Raw genomic sequence first — 27,995 nt, forward strand, 5'->3', positions numbered from 1 at the left:
TGAATACTCTACACCCATATGGATTACTGTGATTCACGTGCTTATGTGTGCTCAAGGCTGAAGTGATAGCACACATGAGTCAGAGCAAAATGCCATCTGAGTGTTGGAAATAATCAGCAAGCGCTGACTAGTACGTCTATAGGTGACAATGTCTCTGTCACGTGCCATGTTGGCCTGTCATTTGGATTTGACGGAGTTATAGAGACACTAATTAGTTTAGCTCGGAGGAAAGTGTTTCACGTGTGCCCCAGATGTTTAGACAGCCAAACAACTGTAGATTAATTTAATGCACAGATAGTAGGCATTTACCAGCAGCAATTGTGCATTTAAAATACGTCTAATAGTCGCCCAAACGCAGCACAGACGTCTACGCTGAAACAAGGCAAAATAGACTGTCAGTCTAACCAGCCCAAAAATGAATGAAATAAAATAAATAAAACCCCTGTCCTGCAAAGTTTAGTTCCAACCGTAACCAAACACACCGAAAAAATCTAATCACCCTACTGAAAAATTCAGAAAGATCAGCATAAGCTGGTTTTAGCTGGTTTAAGGTGGCAGTAGCTGGTCTAAGCTGGTCCTTCCAGCCTGGCAAAGTTGGTCAAGCTGGTGGGTCAGCTGGTCTTCCAGCCTGACTAGCTAAGTCCAGCTAGATCAGCTTAAAAAGTGACCAAAACACACCTAGACCAGCTTGCTACACCAGCAATACCAGCTAAAACCAAGCTCACGCTGGTCTTAGCTGGATTTTTCAGTAGGGCAAAGACTGAAGGATGACTTGAAAATGGCATTCAGGTGTGTTTGATTAGGGTTGGAGATAAACTTTGCAGGACAGTGGCCCTCCAGGACCAGGAATGCCCACCCCTATAGGGTAAAATGACGGCTATATGCTGGGTTACTATTGAGCGCCACCTGGTGGCGAAGACTTGCGATTGCGATTGATTGATAAATTCTATCTATATCTATCTATGTATCTATATATCTATCTAAATATCTATCTATCTTGGTGCTTCGATTTTACAATAAACTATTAGATGAAATGAACAGACACAAAACATTAATTATTGTTTAATAAACATACATAATATGTGGTTTAGTGACATTTGAAGTAGGCTACCAGTAAAAGCCATTTGTGCTTCATAAAAGTGAGTGTACAATGTACAATGGAGTTCAATTTTCTACATGCCGCCTTGTCACAGCGAGTTTACTGTAATATGAGGTGATGCAGGGCTTAACTTTGCTGTGGTGCTGTTGGGTGGGGTCTGAAAAGGAGTGGTCCAAGAAGGGTATTGAAGCTACAAGCACCCTTTAATCCACAGTTAAAACATTTTAAAACAAGTTTTGTGTACTATGAAAACTCTAAATATCCTATAAGGAAATAAGAAATGTAAAAATATAACTTAAGCAAACATGGTGGCTGAACAGTTTAGTCTATATGTATAAACACCTTACAGAGAACCTGAGGCAGACTACCACAGGATAGCATTGCTTTTATTTACACAAACATTAAACAATATGATTTTTGTGTCCGTATGATTTACTAAAAGAAAGAATTATCAGATATACGCTGAGGCAAAAGACTACAAGGCCTGTGGCTTGAAAATATTAATCATGGTTAGGCAGCGTTTATAAAACTGTGGAAACATTTCCAGTGTCTGCTAGTATAATTTAAGAGATTAAACAATACAGCACAGTTATAAATCACTAATGTATCACACAGCTATTTGGGCCGAGCTCCAACTCCTCATGAATGGAAGCAGAAACGGCAAAGGAAAACATCTGAGGTTGCTTGGCTCCAATGAGCGTTCACATCTATGTGTCTTCCAGGAAAATATTGACTAGCTGCGTGGCCGGTAGCCAAAATACTATGCCAGAGGATTGTCTTGCTCCTTTCAAGAGGTTATTACTGACATGCTGTTTGTTCAGACACCGCTAGGTGGCGGCAAGTGCCGACAATTGATGACAACCAAAGGTTAAACTCTCCCACCACTAAAAAGTCACAATATTTCCAATAATTAATCCAATATTACTAAAAGTAAAAAATTGAACATTTAACATCTTATCGTGCAACCTGTTAATGCAATCACACAGAAATAACATAATGAAGAAGTATAATCTTGACGTGTTGAGATCTTAATCATATGGAGCCACTTATTTCGGTAGTTATGATACTTTATCCTTGAGGGACTCTATGACAGGCCTGACATATTGCTTCAATAACACGACAGGATGAGAAAGAGGAACAGGGATCCATTTTAAGAAGGAATGCCCCCCACTCTGGTTTCACTGTGAGAGAGATGATGATGATGTAGCAGGTGATGATGAGAGATACATGGACGTGACAGGGCATGAGAATGGGGTTTAAAATTAGCTTTCAAATAGTGGGGTTCACACAGGGATGCAGTTTCAGGGGTGGGTGGGGAGGCGGTAACCCCACAATAATCAAAAGTAGTATTTACAACACACCTTATATTTATAAAAAAAATAATAATGAAAACATTGGTGCATTTGAGACTTCAACCCTTCATGTTCAAACCAATCTATGCCCTTGGGCTCGAATCTCATTAGTAAGTCATAAAACTGGATTTGGCATTAATTAAAGGTAATGAACCTTATTTAAATAATAGTTTAATTAATTACTTTTTTTTTAAACAACTTTGTATGTTCATCTTAAAGGATGTTTCATATTCTCAAGGACAACTTCACTCGTGCATATGATTTAATATTACACTACATCTTTTATATGTTAGCTTTGCATTGATGGATGCTGAAGTTTCATTCAATCATATCCATCAATATAATGCTCATATATTTCCTTTAAACCAAAAGTGAATTACAGTAGCCTATGTATTGATTTTTTTGGTCTTTGGGAAGAACTATATAGGTGATGATAATGCATATTTTCCAATGGAACATCATTTGTATCAACTTTATCAACTCAGTATATAACAATAATAAAAGTTAAAAAAAAAATCTCCAACAAGATACCAAACGTGTCTGTGTGTGCATATGAATGTATATGTGAGAATGTTTAGTAGCAACAAGGATGTTCAGCTGAGGTTGGTGAAAGTAAAACTGATGAGAAAATGTCTGGCTGTGTGTAGATGCCCAGTCATGGAGCCAGTCCGTCTGCCGGCCGACTGCCCTCCTGGAGGCTCGAGAACATCCGATCCTCCTGTGGAGAGAAAGAGAGAGAGAGAGTGAGTGAGACCAAAGGTGAGAAAATAGAGAGGGTACGGGCTGGGGGTGGATTGCATTCATAACACTTGCTGTATTTGGGATATTGCATTAAAACGAGACATGAATCACAATTCTTTAAATGTAAACATGCAAAGGAAAAATGAAATATTGGCATACTTTGAATAATGCATGTGCTAAAAATCATTTAAATAATGTATATTATTCAACGCAAACTTTAAAATAAAAGTAAAAATTCAACAATAAACATAAAACTACCAGATTTTGACAGTTAATAATCACTTTACTCATACATATGTACCTATTAGAAATAAACAATGGATTGTCTTTATTTTACTGTGGTCTGTCTGAGACAAAGTCTGATAAAGGCTGGAGCTGAACAGCAGGACTGTGTCTGGCTCAGTGGGGACCATATTGATTTCTCTGCTGCAGAGCTATTGACAGGAAATGCTGAACCGACTTCAGTGGCTTATTTCTGCACAAAATACACAACTCTTACTTGGAAAAATAAAGCTTAAGAAATGTAATGCTTAAAAATTATATGATAAAGCAAAAGCAAATATATAAAGGCAAAAAAGAAACCACCTTCACTTATCCAGCGGGTATGCTTTCAAATTTAAAATGGAGCAGGAAAAGATCTGCAGATAGGAGAGCAGAATAAGCAGAGAAGAGATGAGAAGAAGTGAAAGGGTAGGGAAATGGGTTTGAGTCACACAGGATTTGGGTCTAGCAGTGTTGCGTCTGAAGGATGTTTAAGGAGAGGTCTGTTCTGAACCAGCCTTTCATTCTCACTATAATTACTACAGTGGCTGACAGACATAGTGCTTAGAGAAACAAAACAGAGACAGGATTAGGAATAAACACCAATATGTCTACACGCCAAGGACTGGACACACAGAAACGTATACATCACAGACAGAAGAGAATTACATGCTTAGATACATGGACTTGAAATAATCGAATAGTTATACCGACTGGTGAGAGATTTAAATGGAAGGAAAAAGAGTGAAAGAAAATGAAGCCTAAATATTATATTTAGATAATTGCGTGGTGACAGAATGATTTATGTCACTGTCTATCCTAATTTCACCTAATATACTTCATATTTTTTAGACTATATGTGGAGAAATAAATCAGCTGTGATATGTACATAAATGTCCCATGAAGAAAGTCATAATAGTGGTAATTTGTTGGTATAGTGTGCTTTTGTTTTATTCCATTGAAAATTATAGGTATTCAGACCACCTTTCAGTTTTGCTCAGTTGCTTTGGAGTCATTCTTTAAAAAAGTGCATTTCTCAGAACAATTTGTACAAACTGCACGACATCATGGATTTCCTGTTCAAAATATTTTGTCTCTCAAAAGGAAATTTTTACATCATTGAACATGCCAGTCCCATCGAAATGGAAAATCCTTGTGTCATTGTTTATGAATGTGTTTAGCCATGTTGTCAATATAACAAGAGTACACAATTATAGATGTCATTATTTATTGATGTCAACTTTATGGCTTCAAGACAGTCAAAAGCCACTGAAAAAAAAACTGTAATTCATTTCAACAAGTAACACTAATTATACAAACAATAGACTGCTGATTGGCACTTGAAATTGATAATAATGACTGTAAAAAAAACATGGCTGCACTTTTTCAATTTCAACAGTATGAAGTTACTCAAATACTGAGTGGAAGAGATCAGACAGAATTCACATTTACACCTTTTCCTCAGTCCCTTTGGAGAATTTCACGAATCATTCTTACAATTGGCAAAATAATGCGTGCATTTCTCACAACAATTCGTACAAATGCACAAAATTCTTAGTTCCTAGTAAATTTTTACGTAATTGTTCATGAACAAGACAGTCAAATTGTTTAGCCATGTGGTCTATATACCAACACACTAATGTGTCAGTTTTTTCGAATGTAAACTGTAGATGAAAATCATATTTTACAGAACAAATAAAAATGACAAAAGTAGAAAGGTTCATTGTACACTGTAAGAAATGTCAAATTTTCTCTAACTCAAAATTTCAAGATTCACTTGAAAGCAAATTATCAATTCAGTTCACATTTACAAAAGACTAAAAAAACTTTGGAAAGCATGCTTACAGTAACGGATTACGACACAAAGGTCAACAATTTTGCATGCTTGAGGCTATTTTGGGGATTTCCGCCTGGATTTGGCCTACCCAATTTCAAAAGCTTCCCATACCCACATGCAGAGGTGTACATACAAAAGTTTGGTATCATTTTACAGAAAACCTTTTGGAATTTTATAAAACACTGTTGAAAGTGCTAAACATGGTTGTATGTGTTGTCAGTCCTCTAATAAACACAACAATAAATAGGTGCTTTTTGATGTTTTTTTTCTAAAGTCTGTATTTAAAAGTGTATAACTCTGGCCCTGAGTGGTAACGAAACCTGCAAACAGTTTTGTTTGATTCCAGCCAATGTCAGCGTACAGAGGAAAAAGGAATTTTTTTACTCTATCATAATCTATGCAAAAGTTATTTTACTCCAACTGATGGGAGGAATAATACCCTTTTTGTATACAATTTCTGCCTAAAAACATTTGAAGTGTTCCCATAACCACATACCGTAGAATAAATGCAATATCTTTATATCATTTTACAGAAAACCCTTTTTCGTAACATAAAAAGCTGTTGTTTGTGACAAATTTGGTTATTTATGTTGTTTTCCATATGATGAAACACCAAATTGTCTTTTTTTATGTTGTAAACACTGTTTCTGAGTGCTCTAGCAGACTGCAGACAGTTCTGGCTGTTACCAGCAGCAGACTGTAAACATCCAAAAAAGAATGAACTCTTAGCATGTCGAATTCAAAAGTTATTCTTATTTTACTGAAGGGAGTGAAAATACATTTTTCATATAAAAACATTCACATTTTTTGTTTTGCACATATAATAGCAAGGGATTATTCATGCACACAACCAAAGAAAATGCTGTGAATGGACTCGTTTTTTAGAATAGGACCTAAGATAAAAGATGGTGTATCATTTGTGGTTATCTGTGCTATCTAAGGCAGTTCACACTCAAGTTTTCAATATGTTTACTAAAGACGATTTATTACCTCATTATTCATTCGACGATTGTTGGATGAATGATGTATATGGTGATAATAGGACAAAAACGATGTAGCCTTATTCCTGAGAGTGAGAGCTTTCATTTGATATAAGACTTGCTTATGTTTATCATTCTTGAAAAATATGAAATATGTGAATATTAAATGATATAAAAATATGGGGGGGGGGGTGTGATAGTGTAAATTAAGTATACATAACTTTCTTACAGTAAAATATATCTCAAAGTGATGCATATCTGCAGAAAGTAGAGATTCTAAGCTTTCAAACAGTATCTCATATGTGGTGGGTCCATGACAGACCATTACAAAAATTAAAGGAATATTTTATATTAAGTCATAATAATTAATTTTCGACCCGGTACAGGGTCCACAGAGTTAAATGTTTTCAGGTGTAAGACTATTCAACAGAAACCCGTATAATGTATTTTGATAAAAATAACAAAAGCAAGTAACTGAACAACACATATTGTAGATAATCATCTGCATGATTGTACCAAGCGTTTGCAAGTTGTCCAAAACAATAAGAATTCGCTTTTATTTTGTGCACAACTGACTTGATTATGTGTAGATTGAACAAAGTGTTTTAAAAATTCATTTCTGATCTGGAAAAGCGACTGAGAAAAACTGTAATTCATTTTTAACAAGTAACACTAAATTTACAAACAATAGAATGCTGATTGGCACTTGCTATTTCACAATGATAGTAATAATTTAGTTTATCAACAAATGACTCAATGAAAATGACTTAATGGTTCTTTGCGGAACCAAAAATGGTTCTTATGGCATCTCTGTAAAGATCCTTTTGTAGCACCCTAATTTTTCAAACAGTGTATAAATTTTAAACCATATGCCCGTTAGAAGCAAATTAGCTGAAATTTCTTAAAGTCTCTTTTTCTTAAAGAAAAGTACGATGTTTGTCATGTACAAATAAAAGCGTCAGTCATTTAAAAAAATAATTGTGGTTTCTGCATTGTGAAATCTTCGCATTGGTTCTGCATTGTGAAATATGTTTTTGAAATAATATTGTTTTGAATCATTAATCTGTCTTTATGTTCAACTTGTAGCAGATTTATAACATATCACTATCAGAATGAGTTTTTAGAAGATTCTCAAGGAAATTGACTTATATACAAAAGGTCAAAGAGTCATCAAATGAATCCCGAACTAGTATGATCTGCTGTGGTTGAAAATGAATTAGAGCAGCATTGGCTGAGCCAAAATCACCACACTGAAATCCAGTTCACTGTGAGGTCAGCCCACCATGGAGTTAAAAACACCACAACCGAAACACAGCTGAAAACTATTGTGACAGAGATGCCGCTTCTACAATATGACAAACGAGAACAATTAAGAGACAAAAAACAAACAATAATGCTGAAGTTATATAGAAAAATAGACTTTAAAGAGCACATATTATGAAAATCCGACTTTTTTCCATGTTCAAGTGCTATAATTGTGTCCCCAGTCCTTCTATCAACTTAGAAAATGTGAAAAATAACAACCCAGTAACTTAGTTTTGGTAAACCATTCTCTGCAAGCATGTGAAATAATAGGCAATTGAAATTTAGCTCCCCTGGTGATGTCAGAAAGGGATAATATCGCCCCTTAATCTGCACTATCCAATCACGGCACTGCCATTTCGTGCAGAGATTAGCTAATTTGCATTTTAAAGGACACACCCAAAAACGACAGATTTTTGCTTACACCAACAAAGTGGCAATTTGAACATGTTATAATAAATTATCTATGGGGTATTTTGAGCTAAAACTTCACATATGTGCCACCAATGATTTATTTGACATCTTAAAAAACCTTGTGAAATGTCCCCTTTAAAACCATAATTGTATATGTCGATTATGCTGTTCTGTGCTTAATCACATTTACTGCTAAACCTAATAAAATGTAACTTTAATTTTAAAAAGTAAACATTCAATCTACCCAAAACCCTAACTCTTGGGGGACAAACATCCTAATGCAAATTTTCCAGATCACAGTAGCCAGATTTTCTTTCCGTCTCCCTGCACAGATACAAATGTTCAAATGTGTGAGTTTTTCTTCTCCGTCTCCACAGTCATAATATGTCATTCACAGCGCTGAAGAATGTGTCTGGAGCAGGGCGGCCGGGGCAGCATGGTGAAGGGATAATGTCTATGTTGCTTTCTGGGAGTCCTGTTTTAAACGGGATGAGGTGGGGCCAGACAGACTGCTGAGTAAGCTGGCCACTACGCGGTCGCCCTCTAGAACAAACAACGGCATCTAAAAGAAAGCTTCCCTAGACTCCAATACAAACAGTCTTGCATCACAACGGCAGACAGAGATGTGACTTTTAATGTATTGTGTAAAGACAGCAAAGCCAATTCGGTTATTCTAAAACGAAATGTAATTAAGATGCTTTATTCTGTCTAGAGATTTTGGACAACCCTCACGTCTTGTTCCACTGGAAAATAAAGTATGTGAGCTAAAGGGAACTTACAAATTATCTTTATTCGCATAACCTCACAAGCTTGACATGTAAAATATTCCACTGTGGCTTTGTAAGTGTTTTCATACTGTCTACACTAGTATTATTTATGAAAGTCGATTAAACCTTTGTCATCAAAGTCAATAGACCTACTAGAATTTGATCATCCACAATCATCTGCATAGACATTTATCTTCTATATATACATATGCATGAAAATTGATTATGCGATGTAATGTATACTACATTTACATATCAGATTACTGGCCATCATTTAAAGTGTTTATTAGAGGACTTAGTCCTATACTCATGCTATATGCATGTAATGCACAAACAGTGTTCACGGACTGTGACATTGAAGCAACTGTAAATTAATACATTTATCTGTATATGTGTACATATCCAGCATATTTTATATTACCAACACATAAGTTTTACAATAAGCAATTGTGTAGAAAAACTAAAACCATGTTTAATGAAAATTATTTTGTAAAAATTGGACATTTAACACACAAAAATCCAAAGTGCATTTCCTTAGTTTTTATTTCCTCTCTTCATCCATAAAGACACTGCACCATACATAAATAATTATGCTGTAAAAATGACTCAGTATTTACAAGTATTCCATATAATACGTTTATATAAAACTTTATATTAAATTTAGATAGATTACATTTGGGATCGTGGTTGTGAGTGCATGTACTGTAATGAACGTGTGCAGGATGTGGTACGGATAAACGGTTTGCAGTTTGTTCGCGTGTGCACCGTATGCTATCTGTGGTTGTTGAGCAAAATCTCTAGCCAGCATGGACACGATGTAATGAACTGTCTTGAGTAGCACGGTCCCCACCCCTTGGCGAAACTAATCCTCACGCTGTTCGGGTCATAGGGCCCTTCCGGGTGTGCCGAATCGCCGGGGGGTTGAATTTGGCACGACTTCTCATAGTCAAAAATTTTTATGGAGTAGCCCGGCATGACTCTCCTGACAGTCAGTGTGAGATAGGGGTGATGCTCTAGAGTCGGTGAATTCACAAATATGGGGTGCTGACTGCGGTTGTAGGCCCAAACACCATCGGGCTCTTTGCTGAGGAGGATGCCGTGGCCGATCTTGCTTCGGGTGCGCTGGACGGAGGTGGGACGGGACGGGAGGGGGAGCAGGCCCAAGCACAGGCCTGTACCCTGAGGTAGATCATAAAAGATGCTGAGAGAAAGGTCACGAACTGGGTACAGGCGGCCTACGCGCGTGCGGAGCTCCCAGTACGCCACGTTACACCAGTGGTTTTGTGCCAGGGAGGACAGAGACAGGCTGCCATCTGAAGAGAAAAAGAAAACATGGAAGAAATGTAAATTTCAAAAATACGAGACACAAGGCTAGGAACACAAACCGCATTTTCCAAGAAATTAGCGTGTAGCGCATTGGTAAACGTTAGGACAAAAGAATGCCATGGGATGTTGTAATAACTCTTTCCTAACAATATAGCAATATAAAAATATTTTATTGCATGGTTACATCAGACCTTGTGATTCTGAAAGCCAGCGCAGTCTATTTCAGTGTATTTCAAAAGAGTTTTACTGAACTAGTAATATCAATCTTTGTGCATATTCAACAGCATTCTCATTCTTATTGATGTTACACAGAGAGCATAATAATTCCCCAAATCTTAAATCGTATCAAAAGAGGATTTGAAACTAAAGAAGCAACATCCCCCACTAAAAGGCCCAAATCTGTCATCTCTGACTCCAACACCCCCGCTCCTGCCCCAGCATTCCTCTCTTCCCGCGCGGGGCCGACTGGGGCCTCCCACTCCCCCTCCGAGGGCCAGCATTCAGCTCTCTGACCACTCAGTGAAGGCTTGCGACCCCCTGACCCCCCAGCCGCCAGCCTATCCAGTCTGATTAACTCAAACACAGACTGATGGCATTATTTTGCTTCACAGGCTCTATTGAGAGAGAAGATCTAAAGCCCTGGGTCTGTGCCCCCATTCTGCTCAGTCTCAACCCTCCATGGCCTAAACAGACAGCGCAGGACACACTCTTAATGAAATTTTTGTTTAAGGAGGGAGACGGAAATACAAATCATTATCTATGATGTAAATCATCATCGATATGTAAAAGATGTGCAATGAATGGACAGAGATGTACAGCAGCAGAGTGAAGTGGATGATTAAGGTTTACAAAGAGATTCGAAGAGACTCTCTCTCTCTTTCTTGATTTAAAAACATCTTAGTTATCAGAAAAGATATGCGATAAATGATGTTTTATTAACAAGGTTCGGGAGGAGCACGATCAGATAATTAACTAATCAAGCACAGGTGCATCTAATTTGGTAATCAGCCAAACACTACATATACAGACTTCCTACCTACCTCAGTCTATCGTGATTGTTTTCGGATATACTGCTTCGAACTGCCAACATGTCTGAAGTCGAGCTTTACCCTTCTGACGACGAGTTCTACGCTCCACCGCATGCCACCGGCTCAAAACAAGCAGCTGGCTTCATGGCAATTCCTCCGACCGGCTCTAAGGAACTCCCGAGCCAACCCGGATCTTCTGCCGAACCACACGTCTCGGCTCGCGGCCGGAAGTCCAAAAGGCCCACCACCCGCACTCCTACACAGCGCAATCTCCGTTCACCTCCACCTTCTAGACAGCCTGTACAATCTCCAACATCTTCTTATGCCTCAGCTTCTCCATCCATCCCTCCCATCTCGAAATGGACCGTCGCGGGTTTGAGACAAGCTCTGACAAACTCTGAAGTTAAGTTCTCTCGCAAGTTGAGCAAAGCCCAACTTTACGAGCTTTATATTTCTTTGGGAAATGATTCACCCACCCCAAAAAAGGTAACAAAATCTCGCAAAACCAAAAGTCAACATTTCATTCTAACGTCATCTTCTTCCAGATCAAGTTCCGGTTCACCTCAAGCACCTAGACGCAACAGACCGTCAGCGAGTCTAGGCCACGCCCCAGACTCAGCCGTCTCTCACACTGCTCTGCCTCCCTCCTCCTCTCAACCAATCGCTGCAGCGAGCCAATCGGCTACAGCAGGCTTGGTTTCTCAACCCTTTATTTTTTCCCCGGCTGCAGACGCTGGCGTGAGGATGCCTCCGCCAGCCCCTCAAACTCAGCCTCTTCTACCTTTTCCTTCTGCTACTTTTCCCTACCAATGGCCAGCAGCCCCTGCTGGGGGTGCACAAGCAGCACACCATCAGCCTGCTACAGCGCACCGACCTTCTCCCTCTTTTCCATCCTCCGGGCTTCTCCAAGCTCCAGGGGTCAATCCGTGCGTGAGGCTGCCTCCGCAAACGGCTACGCCCCCCCTATTTTCTCAATTTCCTCCTACTCCTTTCTACGGGCTTCCCCAAGACCCAGGCGCTAATCCGTGCGTGAGGCTGCCTCCGCAAACGGTTTCAGCACCTCTTTATCTTCCTTCCAACTCATCTTTACAAGACAAACCTCGCTACACTCTTTTCACAGCAACCCCCCTACCTACCCCAGTGAATGCTGCCGCTCTGGAACCACCTCCCGTGCCTAACTCCATCAAAACGCAGATTCTGACAGGTGCAGACATCGATTTATCATCTCTCCTCTCTTTATTACCTCCCGCCGAATCTCACCGGCAAATAGATTGCGGAGATTTTTCCGTAACGTTAAAAAATGCATCTCACAATTCATCCCGTCCCCTTTCATTTTCGGAATTCACCATTGCATTTGGCCGCTACACCGAAGTAATCTGCACCGCTTTTCCCCATAGACGACGCGAACTCAATGATTATCTGGCGTTAATCGCGGATCTCGCGTTGTCTTATGGCGGAACCCATTTTTTCACATACCACAAGTTATTTTCGGCTAAATGTGCAGTTCGCGTCGCCCAGTGGAACCAGTGCCCCTATTGGGGCGCGCTGGACCCCGATCTGCATAATAAGGTATTTTTCAGTTGCCGCAATATTTCCTGTGCAGTATGCAGGTCAGTTTCTCACTCCACTACCTCATGCCCACAAATTAACCCAGCCATCATACCCTGCCCAGAACCAACGCAAGTAAAATCCACCAGCTACGTCCCTCGCCCCGCAACCTCTAACTCATCATCAGATAATCCATTTTCCAACAACCAACAAGTTTGTGGGAATTTTAACAGAGGGAAGTGCGTGAGACAACACTGCAAATATCTTCACGTATGCAATTATTGTGGTGGGGCTCATGCCCGTACAATATGCCCTGTCATGAAAGCTTCAAATAAAAAATCTAGAAATTACTTATCGACTCCAGTCAATTATTTGCGTCTTTCCTCTGAACTTGCACTTCACCCAGATACCAACTTTGCTAATTTTCTTTTATCCGGTCTCCAACAGGGGTTCAATCCCGGTACTAATTGTCCTCTGGCTCATAGTTTTATTTGCGACAATCTACAATCCGCGCTCGCAGAACCAGATACAGTAGATGAATTAATCAAAAAAGAAGTCGACTCGGGCTTCATGATCGGCCCTTTCGAGACCCCCCCCTTTAACATTTTTCGCATCAGTCCAATAGGAGTGGCTACCAGGAAATTTTCAGGGAAAAAGCGCTTGATAATCGATTTATCAGCTCCACATAATTGCCTGGTATCCAGCATAAATAGCCTCATACCCAGCGAAGAGTATTCTTTGCGCTACCATGATATAGACCAAGCGATCTCTATGATTAAAAATGTAGGTCGCGGCGCGTGGCTGGCTAAAGTAGACATCACTTCTGCATTCAAAGTGATGCCTATTCACCCAGACTCATGGCACTTATTCGGGATACGTTGGCACGGGAAGTTTTATTTCTCAGTACGCCTTACCTTCGGATGTAAAAGTAGTCCAAAAATTTTCGACATGTTGTCAGAAGCAATCTGTTGGATCCTGTCCAACAACTACGCAATTCCTCACATTATACACCTGCTTGATGACTTTCTTGTCATATCTCCTCCTGATGCCATTCCAGCTGAAAACATTACAAAAGTTCACAGGGTTTTTTCTGAATTGGGAATTCCCATCGCGCAAGAGAAGTCCTTAGGACCAACCCAATATATCGAATTTTTGGGCATCAATTTAGATTCAGTCAAATTCCAAGCTTCTCTGCCAAAGGAAAAAGTCGATAGGATAATCTTAATAGCCACCTCTCTGGCAGAAAGCCAAAACTGCTCCAAACGCGATCTCCTATCCGTGCTCGGTCATCTTAATTTCGCAATGCGCATAATTCCGCAAGGCCGCTCTTTCATCTCTCACCTCCTCGCACTGGCATCTTCCGTGCATGCATTAGATGACCAAATTGACATTAATCAAGCAATTCGGAACGAACTCGAATTATGGATTACTTTCCTGAAACAATGGAATGGTTTATCCTTTTTCTACAACGATCTGCTTTCTCTTCCCGGAGACATTCAATTATTTACCGACGCAGCCCCATCCGTCGGTTTCGGTGGATTTTTTCAGGGGCACTGGTTCGCGTCTACATGGCCCCCTCAAATGCTCAACTCTCCCCAGTCCTCCGCACTGTTTGAACTCTACCCAATAGTCGTTGCTGCTTTTCTATGGGGAAAAAACTGGTCAACGAGTAATATTCTGGTATACTGCGATAATGAAGCAACCGTACATTGTATAAATAAAGGCCGCTCTCATTCCATCGCTCTGATGCCACTAATAAGACGTCTATTTTGGATTTCAGCTTGTGATCAATTTATCATAACAGCTAAACATATTCCCGGATCCAAAAATCAAATAGCTGATTCTCTCTCTCGTTTTATGTTCCAGAAATTCAGAATGCTGGCTCCGGAGGCAGACCCATCACCAACCCCAGTACCTCATTATTCACAACTCATATTCCCATAACGCATCCTTTAAAAGCGCTCCTCGACGCGTCACTCGATTCTATTCTCCAAGCAGTTTCACCTAGAACCATTAATTCATATCTAACAGCATGGAGATGTTTTAAAACATTTCACCTTTCTTTTAACCTGCAATTTCCAGATTTTTCTCTCCTCACAATTACTTCATTTATTTCCTACCTCAATTCCGTTAAGAACCTCCAAGTAGGGTCTATTAAAGGATATTTAAGCGGCATCCAATTTTTTCATAAATTAATCTACGGTTTCCCCTCCCCCGAATTAAATAATTCTCAAACTTCTCTTCTAATTAAAGGAATCCAGCGCTCTCGTCCTTCAAAAATAGATTCAAGACAACCTATAACCCTGGACATCCTCACAAAATGTCTCCAAATTCTCCGCACTGGTTATCATTCGATCCATACAGCTCATACCCTCGATGCCATGTTTTTATTGTCTTTTTTCGGTTTCCTGAGATGCTCCGAAATTGCAATAAACTCAAAATTCAACCCGAAAATCCACCCGACTATCTCCGACTTGTCCATTCTCGATAGTGAAACAATCGCTTACTTCATCAAACAAAGTAAGACGGACCAAGAGAAGAAAGGCCATTATATATACATTTTTAATCTCCCATCCCCAATTCAACCGTATCAGGCTCTTTTGTCTTATTTAAAACTCAGGAATGCCCAGTCTAAATCCGCAATAGACCCTCTATTCGTCGACGACTCCAACCATCCCGTTACACGTTTTTGGTTCCAAAAACACTTAAAACAAATCATAGCTCTGACAGGTTTACCCGTGGAGCATTTTTCCAGCCACTCATTTCGCATTGGAGCAGCAACTACCGCAGCTCAAAAAGGTCTATCACAAAATCAGATACAAGCCCTCGGTCGATGGTCATCAGACGCTTTCAAAAGCTACATCAGGTATAATCATCTTCACATTAAAGAAGCACATGCAGCCCTGATCGGTTAAACATGTATTCCGTTCAACAGCCCATAAATTCATATACATAAGTCATAACTCATCTCATTATCATTCCATTATTTTTGTAAATCTTTCAGCATCGGACAGGGCTCCCCTCCTGGTGCAGCAGACCCACGGCTCCCTTCGGTCGCAGGGCGAACCCCCCGTCTGTCGTCTGAGCTATGCCATGTTCTGCGACGGATGGGGATCCCCCTGCCCGGTGCAGCAGAGCCGCTGGCTCCCTTCAGGCGCAGCAGGAGCCCTCCGTCCGACGCGTCAACCCCGCTTTAATTACATGCCTATTCAGCGTCGGACAGGGCTCCCCTTCCGGTGCAGCAGACCCACGGCTCCCTTCGGTCGCAGGGCGAACCCCCTGTCTGTCGCCTGAGCTATACCATGTTCTGCGATGGATAGGGATCCCCTGCCCGGTGCAGCAGAGCCGCTGGCTCCCTTCGGGCGCAGCAGGAGCCCTCCGTCCGACGCGTCAACCGCGCTTCAATTTTATGCCTATTCAGCATCGGACAGGGCTCCCCTTCCGGTGCAGCAGACCCACGGCTCCCTTCGGTCGCAGGGCGAACCCCCCGTCTGTCGCCTGAGCTATACCATGTTCTGCGATGGATGGGGATCCCCCTGCCCGGTGCAGCAGAGCCGCTGGCTCCCTTCGGGCGCAGCAGGAGCCCTCCGTCCGACGCGTCAACCCCGCTTTAATAATATGCCTATGCAGCATCAGACAGGGCTCCCCTCCCGGTGCAGCAGACCCACGGCTCCCTTCGGTCGCAGGGTGAACACCCCGTCTGTCGCCTGAACTATACCATGTTCTGCGATGGATGGGGATCCCCCTGCCCGGTGCAGCAGAGCCGCTGGCTCCCTTCGGGCGCAGCAGGAGCCCTCCGTCTGACGCGTCAGCCCCGATTTAATTTTATGCCTATTCAGCATCGGACAGGGCTCCCCTTCCGGTGCAGCAGACCCACGGCTCCCTTCGGTCGCAGGGCGAACCCCCCGTCTGTCGCCTGAGCTATACCATGTTCTGCGATGGATGGGGATCCCCCTGCCCGGTGCAGCAGAGCCGCTGGCTCCCTTCGGGCGCAGCAGGAGCCCTCCGTCTGACGCGTCAACCCCGATTTAATTTTATGCCTATTCAGCATCGGACAGGGCTCCCCTTCCGGTGCAGCAGACCCACGGCTCCCTTCGGTCGCAGGGCGAACCCCGTCTGTCGCCTGAGCTATACCATGTTCTGCGATGGATGGGGATCCCCCTGCCCGGTGCAGCAGAGCCGCTGGCTCCCTCCGGGCGCAGCAGGAGCCCTCCGTTCGACGCGCTAATTCACCCACAGCATTTATGCGCATCATATTCGTGCTCATTTTCTAGCCCTCACAGGGCTCATCAGGCCGAAGCTGCAAGCTTCAGTTCCTATTAAGAACCACTAAGCACTCCCGGTCAGCCGGCATATTTCTCAACACGCATATTTTGGGGGGGTGCAGAAATATTTTTCTCTCTGGCTGCTGTCCTATGCATCAAGCTTCCTTTGGGGAGTTCTCCGGGTTCGGGCCATACCCCGGATTCGGAGTTCGAGCTTCACTCCGGATCCTGAGCCCTCCCCCAGGACAGCACGCCAAAATATGCTTACTTTCGCAATCAGATTAGATGTAAGGGCGAACTCGTGAAATGATGTTTTATTAACAAGGTTCGGGAGGAGCACGATCAGATAATTAACTAATCAAGCACAGGTGCATCTAATTTGGTAATCAGCCAAACACTACATATACAGACTACCGACCTACCTCAGTCTATCGTGATTGTTTTCGGATATCCCTCCACCACCCCAACTCGCCACTCTAATCTGTTCTATCCCAGTTTGGGATGGGGGAGTTCTCCGGGTTCGGGCCATACCCCGGATTCGGAGTTCGAGCTTCACTCCGGATCCTGAGCCCTCCCCCAGGACAGCACGCCAAAATATGCTTACTTTCGCAATCAGATTAGATGTAAGGGCGAACTCGTGAATGTCAAATATAGAAGAATCCAAACACAAGCTAATAGCATATTTGGTATAAATCTAATCCAAGAAGTGCAAAAGTCATAATGCACAATTGTTAGTGTCTGCAAAAAGCATTCTTGGTGCGTATGTGCCTAGCCTAAACCAACACCACAAAATGAGAGGGGGAAGGAACGGATGGAGACCTGTCTGTCCTGCTGTGCCAAATATTAGATCTCTCTCCACATATTAGACCCTTCAACTGAGCCAGTGAGTGCTGAGGGAGCTTAAAGGGGTGATAATAGAAATGCCACAATGAGAACTGCCAGAGAGCTACAGTACATCTAAATTGTTAGGCTTCAAAACTATATGCCAACTTTATTTCTAAAACTATTTAAAAAAACACTTAAGCTTTAATCTTGAGTTAAATAATAAATGCTCGAATATGGTTCATTTAGTTGCATGATGAATTTGCGGTATGAGAACTGACTTCATATTGATCCCTATCTAAGATGAAGCTAACAGCCTGTGTCAGAATGAGAAAGCGCAATGACTTCTCCCTGTCACAACACTGAGAGTAATATTCATACGTATGGTTTCCTATATGCAGATAGACACAGGCATACATGCAACCACTGTAAAAAACGTAATATGCGTCCTTCAAAAACAGGAGCAAAGAGTCTTTGCAACAATTGATGGAGTCGTTCTTTGTCGACATCTGTAAAGAATCTCTGCAGAGACAGGCAGGGTTTCATTAGTTAAATTGCGTGTTGGCCTGCGCTCTGTCAGGAAGAGGGGAAGCCACAGCGAGGCCTGTAATTTAAACCTTCTTTTAAAATGCGACTGGCTGGCTGTGCCAGGACCTGCACTGGAAAACTCAGCAGGAAGCAACAACATGAAAATAATGGAGGAAAGAACGTATGTGACACACCAGAAGAGGATCTTGTTCCTTGTCTTTAGACCGCTAAATGCTGGGTAATCATCACAGTGCTGCGAGACATGGCGGGTTAAAGCACGGGAGGCCCTGAGCCCCCAGTCAGCATTCTGACAAAACTGCCCATTGTTGCTCATAATCTAATTTACAGAGAGTTTTGCCCTAGTGCTGAAATGTTGGTGGATATTTTTTAAGAATCTTTAGTTATTTATATATGCTACTTTGAGATATTTAGTTGACAACATTAAAACACCGATGGTAATGAAAGTGCATCATAAAGAAGCAGACACGTGTCAAAAGAGGATTTGTCAGCCCCACAAATAGCATACACAAAAGAAGGAAAACCAAGAAAAACAAATGTTTGCATGACTTGCATGAGTTGAGTACTCAATGTGTACATAGTAGAAAGTTTAGCGACCCAATGTTAAAAGGGGTCATATTATGAGATTTTTTTAAGATGTATAATATATCCTTGGCGTCCCCAGAGTACGTATGTGAAGTTTTAGCTCAAAATACTTCATAGATAATTAATTATAGCATATTAAACTAGCCACTGAGCAAAAGTGTGCCGTTTTTGGGTGTTTCCTTTAAAATGCAAATGAGCTGATGAACCACTGATCACAATGATGGTGGTTTGTGGCAATTGAAACTCAATTGGCTGTAGAGCTGCAACTAACGACTATTTCTTCTGTCGACTAATCTAGCGATTATTTTTCCGATTAGTCGACTAGTCTAACGACTATTTTTTATTATTAATACAGTGTTCTTTTTTGATTAGCTATTTAATCTGTTGGATAATCTGTTTTCTACTCTCTGTCTGATCTGACAGTTATTGTTTGTTTTATTGTATTTTAACACAACTGAATGCTATTTTCACATATTATCTGTTCTGTTGTCAGATATATAGGGGCAGTTTCCCAGACAGGGATTAGACTAGTCCTAGACTAAAATAAATATAAGAGCTGTCCAAACTGAAAACATCTTGCACTGACATATTTTAAAATACACCAGTGCCCTTAGTTTGGCCTCAAAATGCACACAAGTAATGTTTTTAGTAAAGCATGTTTGTTTAAACTAATTATATTTTTTAATTAAACCAAGGTGTAGTCCTAGCTTAAGCTAATGGAAACCACCCAGGGCCGGAGTGGGACTCATTTTCAGCCCATGGAGTTTCATGACTTAGACCGGCCCACTTTAGTTCATGACTGACTATATTAAAATAATACAGTTAAATCCTCAGTAGCATATACATAAGTGTGCAATAGTGAACTGTTTTCTGCATCCTTGCAATTCATTGTATTTTTTTAAATAGATAATTTCCAAATCAATGCAAATACAGTAAACAATTATGATTTTTGCTCTAATCTTGCAGCCCTAAGATAAGGTATTTTTATATTATTCAATTAAACATATTCAAAAGCTACTAAAAGGGAACAAATGTGTTTGTGTTTTCCCCTATATTTCTATTTTAAAAAAATGGTGGGTCTTGAGATTACCTGTTGGGTTGAAAAAGTTTAGAAACTCCTGATATACAGAATACACAAGCAAGATTTATCAAGTATGCAGAGGAACAGGAGGAAAAATAAAAAATCCTTATCTTAATTTTTAGTACTTGGATCATGTACATTGCCAAATACCTTCCATAAAAGAACAAATATTGAATGGACTTGTTTTACTTAAGAAAACATTATATTCATATGAAACGTTTTAAATAAACTGATGAGTTTTGCATCAAATAAGTTTTTGTTATCAGAAGACGATGAATAATATAACTATTCATAGATCATTCATTATTTGTCTCATTTTCATTTAAGTGGCCGTTCGTATCAGGTCGCGCATCTAGACGCGCGGCAAACGCCCTCAAATACAGACGCATCTGAATCTAAACTCGTGTTCACAGGCGAGCGCTTTGAAAAGCAACCCGTGCGTCTTGCGCTAACATTTTTAAAGCCGGCAAATTACGCGAGTGGGGCTGAATAAGTGCTGGCAGCAGCAACCTTCAACCCGGTGGCATGACAACTCACAATTCGGCGCAAATTAAAAAATTGCCATTACACAGAGTTACTACAGAAGGCATGCGCGGGCATAGGAGAGAGAGCTCGCGCACAAGCACATAACCTGTTTGTGTGGGAAAACACTGCTAATCTTTCATGATAAACTCGAATCGTCGAGTCGTCTTCTCTGCCAGTAACATCTGACGTTTACGTGAAAATGCAAGTACAAAACACAGCCAACTTTTAATTCTTTCATTCAGTGTCATGTATGAGAGGCGCTGTCTAGGGGCTTCACGCAGAGAAAGAGAGAGAGAGCGCGCGTGCACAAGAGAGGCACCACCGAGCGCGCACAACAATAAATGAAGCCGTTTTAAATGAAAATAAAAATGTAACGTTAAATGTTGCGGCCATTGTTGATTTTGTGGGGCACACAAACAAATCAATGTATGGATAACACTGCCAGGAGCAAAAGCCGCCATTAAGCGAAATGAATGTAAACAGCGACGCGTCGACGCATTTTACGCATGTCGACGTATTTTCATAGTCGACGTAATCGATGACGTCGACGCGTCGTTGCAGCACTAATTGGCTGTCAATTATTTTTTCTCTCTCTGCAATAAATGGCAGTGCCATGGTTGGATAGTGCAGATTAAGGGGCGGTATTATTGTAATTCGCTTTGCTACCTACCTCACAAAACAGGCAAAATCTGAACTACCTAATTTTTCACATGCTTGCACAGAATAGCTTACGCAAACAAAGTTACTGGGTTGTTCTTTTTCACGTTTTCTAGGTTGATAGAAGCGCTAGGGACCCAATTATAGCACTTAAAAATGGAAAAAGTCAGATTTTCATGCTATGACCCCTTTAAGTCCTATAGGAACAACCAATTTTAAAGGAATAGTCTACTCATTTTCAATATTAAAATATGTTATTACCTTAACCAAGAACTGTTGATACATCCCTCTATCATCTGTGTGCGTGCACGTAAGCGCTGGAGCACGCTGCGACACTTCGATAGCATTTAGCTTAGCCCCATTCATTCAATGGTACCAATCAGAGATAGAGTTAGAAGTGACCAAACACATCAACGTTTTTCCTATTCCTATTTGGTGGTACAAAATAAAACGTATCGCTTTTCTAAGCGGATTTAAAAGAGGAACTATATTTTATGGCGTAATAGCACTTTTGGGAGTACTTCGACTCGCCTGAAAAGTCCGCTCCCCTTCTCCCTCTCATAATTTATTTTGTACCACCAAACTTGCTCGTATAACTACTCGTCTTAAATAGGAAAAACGTTGATGTGTTTGGTCACTTCTAACTTTATCTCTGATTGGTAGCATTGAATGAATGGGGCTAAGCTAAATGCTATCGAAGCGTCGCAGCGCGCTCCAGCGCTTACGTGCATGCACACAGATGATAGAGGGATGTATCAACAATTCTTAGTTAAGGTAATAACATATTTTAATATTGAAAATGAGTAGACTATTCCTTTAACAGCCACTAAACTAAAGCATCACATTCTTTGTAGGAGCAATTATTACTAACATATTTTTGATATTCAAAGACTTAGCTTGTCTCTTTACTAAAACAACTTGCATGCCTACCTGAAAAATCCTGTGACATGCCATTAGGTGAATCTGTGGCTTCAGTTTCTATGTAAGGCAGCAACGGGAGGGAAGAATCTGCAAGAGACAGAGAATAACATCTTTATTATTATAACCTAAAACATAACATACCTCACAGATGACATGTAAAAAATTATTTAGATCATACAATGATTAAACATCTATTAAACTAAGGGTTTAAACATCATATGGACCAAGATTAACGCAATAAATCAACTGATAGTAAACTGTAGGAAAGTGCATTACTTACTCAGTGGCTTGTGTTCTGGTAGAGAAGAGAGATGGGAGTAGGGAGGAGGTGGCGTGTCTGAAAACAAGGAGATTAGTTTAGTGTCTCTGTTTAAAACTGAACACATTTCTGTCTGTTCATGTCAGACAAGTAACTGGAGATCTAATACTGAGTGTTTGTCACAGTAAATGAGAATGTTTCGAGCGTGGTATGAAAATTACAGGTGAAGAAGAGCATCCATCAAAAAGACAATGGACATGGCGTCATTTGCCAAGCATGCATGGAATCCAATCAAAATTGATCTGTTCTGAATGACAGGATTACAGCTACACATTTTTGTTGAAACTGTAAATGACAACTAAATTAACTTTGTTTAAAGTCCTCATGTAATGAAAATTTATCTTAAGGATATATATAAACTGGTATGGTCCATAACGCAAAATTTGAATAAAGAAACATAAGCACTAAAACGTACAGTTTGACATGTGCACTAAAAAATATCTAGAATTTTTATGACGTCATCCTACACTTCAGCTTCTTACCAAATTTCCTGTCCAATCAAATGCTCTCTAGACACTAAAGCGTCCCGCCCCTACATTGCGAAAACAATGCAAACAGTCCAAATATGCTTTTCATTGGGGTGAATAAATTCTGATATCACGTATGCAAGCCGCTACAACGCACACACATACAGGGTGCTCAAGGCCGGCTTAATAGCACAAAGTGGATCATATGTGCAAATCTACGCTAAAAATTTGGAGGAGATCAAATATCACAAACGGTTAGACAGCCTCAACATAAACAACACTGATGAGTTGAAGAAAAGACTAACTGCTACATACAAACAAACAATTTAAGCACAAAATAAGTGGATAACTATAAAATCTGCTTATTATAGAAACCAGTTTTTATACGTTTACATGCAAATCAATAAACAGAAAACTACAGAAAACTGCGTTTACATGGGATGAGATTTGTCTGGTTTCTCACAGGCAGTGACGTCACCGCCTATAGTACATAATATTCGTTCAAAAAGCCAATGTCTTAAGCTATACAGTTGTATCTCTTCTCATGTCTGCAGAACTTGTAAATGCAACATGAGCTTTCAAATTTCGCAGTTTCTCTGCCAACTGCTTGAGTCGAGCGCAGATTTTTATGCATTACTTTGCGCTTACTTCCGCCTGTGCCATTTATCTTTCACATGCGAAGACATGCGCACATGAACAAAACTGCAAGAAAGCCGATTAAGGTGTTTACATGCCACTCGAAATCGAGTTAATTAGCAAAAAACTACCTGTGACGATCGGTTTATGAATTTTCCCCGATAATTTTTTTTTAACGCTTTTACATGACCCCAAACATGATCAGTTTATTAAGCATAATCGGCATACGACTGTGCATGTAAACACACATGGGTGATTCTCACGAAACCATTGAAACACCACGGCACTTATGATTTTAGCGTTAAAATGTGTAATATAGTAACATTAAAAAGCATCAGAATTAACACAATACTGTGTTCTACCTTGCACAATGTGTGATTTCAACATAAGAATTTATAATTGGAAATTTTATCTCATTTTCTGCTGAAATTCTCATTACCGCAATGTCTCCGGCTGTGTTTGAACATGCGTTATGTTGTTATTTAATCAAATTAACACAAAAATATTAAGAAAAAAAATAAATGGATGTTTTGCTAGACTACTTTAGATGACATAAAAAATATTTACTGAATATTCATGTATAATAATAATGAAGAAAAATTAGGAAAATGATGTGTCCATGCCTGATGTTCTCATCCTCCTCAACACTTTTTGAGAACAGTTTAAGCACAAATACAGAATTTTAATAAAGTTTGATTTTGAGTGACCAAGCACATGGACCAGTTACTTCAAGATGGGTACCAGGTAAGATCATTTTTTTACAGTTAATTTGAAATATTGTCTTGTCAGAATGCTTACACGACATTTTGATTATCATTACCGCAACAGATGCTTATTAAATGTTAATTTAATTAATAGAAGCATAATACTTTGATCTTAAATGCATGTGCAGAATCTCTAAATTATGTTCTTTCAGGTTTGTCATGTCATTTTGAAAATATGTCAGTGTTGATGTTTTCTGACTGTTGCGGTAATGAGATTTTTTTAGGACTAATTTTTAAAAGTATGTTACAAAAAGTGTTAAATGATAAGTAAAAGTTTTTAAATTAATGTTCTCATTTACTCCAGACTTTGTTTTTCAATGTCTGGTGGGAAAAAAAGTAAATTTAAGCAATTTTTAAATTTTCATGCTTGACATTTTTAAAACCAAGTTTTCGTGAGAATCACCCACATAGTTTATATTAAATAATAACAGTTTCATTTTATATCTCTAATTAGACTTTGTTTTAATACTGTGGAGCTCACAAACTGTCAAATGTGGCTTTGCTAGACTGTGCCATAAACAAAATGCTATTGGTTCTTAAAAAACGAGGGAGGGTCTTCTCAATAGTTCCATAATGACTTCCTGTTTAAGTTAAAATGATGTCACGATCAAATAATGCTGTGCGTTTTAAGGCTCTTCAGTGGGCCTTTAAAACAAGTAGCTTAACCATTCACTAAAAGAACACTAGTGGTGGTGCTAATATACTGTGGTGACCTTTTGTCCAATAGATGGAACGTCTCTTGCAGAACTAAAGAGTGATTCACAATGCCAATATCATGAAATTAACATTTCCTTTAGCATTATGGTTGGGCAGTCACTATACCAGGTATGTCTATCTTATTCACATCACCTCTCTGTGGAAAATGTTTAAAAGAACAAGGGTTTTTTATTCATTCTCAGCAGTCAGGACATTTTAACCGTTCGATCAATTCTGTTCCTGAGCTCAACCCATTCGTATGAACAAAATGTTAGAGTAGTGTTTTTATGAATAGGGAGGGAGCAGAGAAATTGAGAATCCCAGTGGGACACTCGTTGGGAATTCCACTTCCTGAACAGGAGTATCACTGTCCAACTCTCCTCCCTATCATTAAGTGAATTCACCCACGTTTCAAGTACATCACATTTATAGTAGTATAAAGGATTTGATTTTGTGTATTTGATGCAAAACAGAACTGATTAAAAGCAGTGTTCTTATTGCACTTTATGACCAAACAAGACTTTAACCATAACTGTGACCCCACATAAAATAAAGGAATCGCTATCATTATAGTGAAATGATGGTTTAGCAATGACCATACAAAGTATTGCAAATATTCATAGTTCTTCCTTACCATCTTTAACTGGTCCACAGAGTTGGCTGTAGTGATAGGGGTTGCAGCAGCAGACAGTCTGGTCCTCGGCTCTGAAGCTCTGGCAGTAACACAGGGGTTTGAGGGCAGAGGAGAGCCGCAGCTCGGGCCAGCGGAACAACCTACATAGCAGGTACTTCGGAGACACCAGCTGACCACCAATCCTCACCTCAGTCTGTGATACCAGAACACATCCACTGAGCATCCCACCGTTAGAGTCCACAGCCTCCAGTAAAACCTCCAGAGACTTTTCTTTTAACTTCTTTAGAAAGGCATACGTGCACTTCTTGAGTTCTTGCTCTGTCACATGTTTCCGTTCCCTGGCACTCAAAGCGCAAGTGCTGTTGTTTCTATGCTCCACATGACAACTAAATCTGCTTTTGCCCTGACTGCCTCTTGAAAGGTCTTTAAACAAACAACATGTCACCGTCTTGCCCTCGCTCCCCTCGCTCTGGGGGCTTTGCGCACACATGCCCTCGCCGTCGTGTTCGCCCGGCTCCCCGCTTTCCCCTCCGCGTCTGCCGCAAAAGGCCCCGTTGTGTCCCGGTGCGTATTCCGTCCTGGAAATTTTCTCCGGGTTGCAGTCGCTCCAGTCATCCACACCTCCATCGTTCCCCGCGGTGATCAAACGGCTTCTCCAGAGTCGCCGAACCAGACCCGTGCGTCTCGTCCTGAACATACGACAGTTTAAGCAGTTTACATCCGTGTTTCCTATGTTTGGTCAGAACCGCGGAGACTCCGAACGGCCCTGCGCTCGCTGTCCGACATCAATGATCTGTGCTTACATGCACAGCCGAGCAGAGCCTGAGCGAAGCCCAACATTAGACTCCGATGCTACAAAATATCAACACTGTGGCAACAGGATAGCTGTAGAGATACCGCACGAGGTACGAAGCAGTGCACAAACTCTGCGAGCATTCTCCGTAAACATGAAGAACTTTGCGAAATGCGTAGAAATTTAAAAACAACGTCTACTTTTCGCATGCAATCTGCCAAAACAGACCTTTGTCAATTTCAAACAAACCTTCTGCAGCGCATGAATGGGTCGCAGTATAATCCTCATTCACATTTCACGCGCTTCTCGTGAAAGAAATGATTTTGTCGCGACGGAAAAGTGGTCGGACTAACGTAGCGTACATGGGATGGCCTGAGGTTTCCGCTCCGTTCTTTCTGCGTTTCGGAGGAGATTAATGGGATTCTTCGAGGGTTTCTTTTGCCGTTTCACTCTTTCTTCTTCAGAAACGCGCACACACACGGGGCCCCCGAGGAGTGCAGTGGAGCCATTGGTTGATTCCCATCATGTGCTCGTCTAGACACTTTGGCGGCTGCGAGCCGCGCTGATTGTTGCGCAAACACGGTATCAAGTTTCTGAACTCTTAAAGGAGCAACATGTACCTCTGTGAGAGTTGTGCCAACCATAGGACACCGAAATGTTACTGTTGCACGAATAAAACATTACGTTTATATATTTTAAGGTTTTCCAAAGTGACACAAGACCTTGAAGTGGTCATGGTTGCATTCGTAAACAGACATTATTTAATAAAATGACAACAAATCATGTTATTATTATTAATAACATTAGTTGTTGTTCTTTAATATTATAATATTTATTATTATAAATAATTATCATTGTCCCACAGTATGTCATTATTCAAAGGAAAAAAAACAAAAGCTTACATAGGTCTATTTAGGTTGTGTTGTAACTTAACAAGGATACTTGTTTTAAGTGCATAATCTGTTTTATGAAAGTTTTCAAAACATAGTTTTTAAAGTAAATGTAGCCCTTATATTAATATTATAACAATATCAGTTATATCAACAATATTTATTGTTTTCCAAAATAATATGATTTAAGTTTATTTGGGTAACTAAAACCAAACCCTTGTTTAATTTAACCATGGTCTTACTACAAATAAAAACGAAAAAACAAAACATGGTTATTAGTTAAAAGAAGATAACTACAAATGAATAAAGGTTTTGTTACAGTAAGCATAGTTTAAGCCGGTTGTTGTAGTGAAAACTACGATAATACAAATAGTATTCAAAACACCAATATAACACGGTACACTTTTCTAAAATAAAACCATGGTTGATTTTGATAAGGGAAGATCTAAAGTTTTAACGTCTGGGCTGTTACTGTTACGTGACTTTTATACAAATAATTATTTTTTTCTATTTATGCAATCTTATAAACATTATGTGGATCTTAGTGACCTAACAATATTTTTCATACATACAACAGATTTTTTTCAGCTATTATGTACATTTCGCAAACATTTGTGAACTGCCAGAACAAATTGCATTGTGGGTATCCACTCTATGTTAAGTGGAAGAATCCTTGGGCTTTTTCCCTTCACTTATCAGTGGGGTGATAACTGTGGTAACCTGGCGTCAGGCTAATAAT

The 27,995-nt window shown here is 40.3% G+C and overlaps 2 protein-coding genes and 1 long non-coding RNA gene across 3 annotated transcripts; 2 read left to right on the plus strand and 1 right to left on the minus strand.

The window, feature by feature from the left end:
• Nucleotides 1–3,063: 3,063 nt before the first annotated feature.
• On the plus strand, nucleotides 3,064–8,897 carry LOC129444104 (uncharacterized). The gene is made up of 2 exons (XR_012359955.1): nucleotides 3,064–3,210; nucleotides 8,364–8,897. It is a non-coding gene; the product is annotated as an uncharacterized lncRNA (long non-coding RNA).
• A 381-nt stretch (nucleotides 8,898–9,278) lies between these two features.
• On the minus strand, nucleotides 9,279–26,942 carry smad6a (SMAD family member 6a). The gene is made up of 4 exons (XM_055204468.2): nucleotides 25,574–26,942; nucleotides 22,338–22,394; nucleotides 22,067–22,144; nucleotides 9,279–10,066 (listed from the first exon to the last, which is right to left on the minus strand). Exons 1-4 carry the CDS (start codon nucleotides 26,268–26,270, stop codon nucleotides 9,525–9,527), a joined length of 1,374 nt encoding a protein of 457 aa, XP_055060443.2. The 5' UTR covers nucleotides 26,271–26,942; the 3' UTR covers nucleotides 9,279–9,524.
• Nucleotides 11,006–17,323, plus strand: LOC129425544 (uncharacterized). Its single transcript, XM_055181581.2, has 2 exons — nucleotides 11,006–12,311; nucleotides 14,522–17,323. Exons 1-2 carry the CDS (start codon nucleotides 11,168–11,170, stop codon nucleotides 15,568–15,570), a joined length of 2,193 nt encoding a protein of 730 aa, XP_055037556.2. The 5' UTR covers nucleotides 11,006–11,167; the 3' UTR covers nucleotides 15,571–17,323.
• Nucleotides 26,943–27,995: the final 1,053 nt, after the last annotated feature.

The sequence above is a fragment of the Misgurnus anguillicaudatus genome, chromosome 21 (assembly GCF_027580225.2).
Source record: "Misgurnus anguillicaudatus chromosome 21, ASM2758022v2, whole genome shotgun sequence".
Lineage (NCBI taxonomy): Eukaryota > Metazoa > Chordata > Actinopteri > Cypriniformes > Cobitidae > Misgurnus > Misgurnus anguillicaudatus.

Coding starts and splice junctions, on each gene's coding strand:
- LOC129425544 (XM_055181581.2), top strand. CDS start 11,168: ATGTCTGAAGTCGAGCTTTACCCTTCTGACGACGAGTTCTACGCTCCA. Junction 12,312..14,521: donor CAAAACGCAGATTCTGACAG/GTGCAGACATCG, acceptor TTTATGTTCCAG/AAATTCAGAATGCTGGCTCC.
- smad6a (XM_055204468.2), bottom strand. CDS start 26,270: ATGTTCAGGACGAGACGCACGGGTCTGGTTCGGCGACTCTGGAGAAGC. Junction 22,395..25,573: donor CTGTGGACCAGTTAAAGATG/GTAAGGAAGAAC, acceptor CCTTGTTTTCAG/ACACGCCACCTCCTCCCTAC. Junction 22,145..22,337: donor ACCAGAACACAAGCCACTGA/GTAAGTAATGCA, acceptor TGTCTCTTGCAG/ATTCTTCCCTCCCGTTGCTG.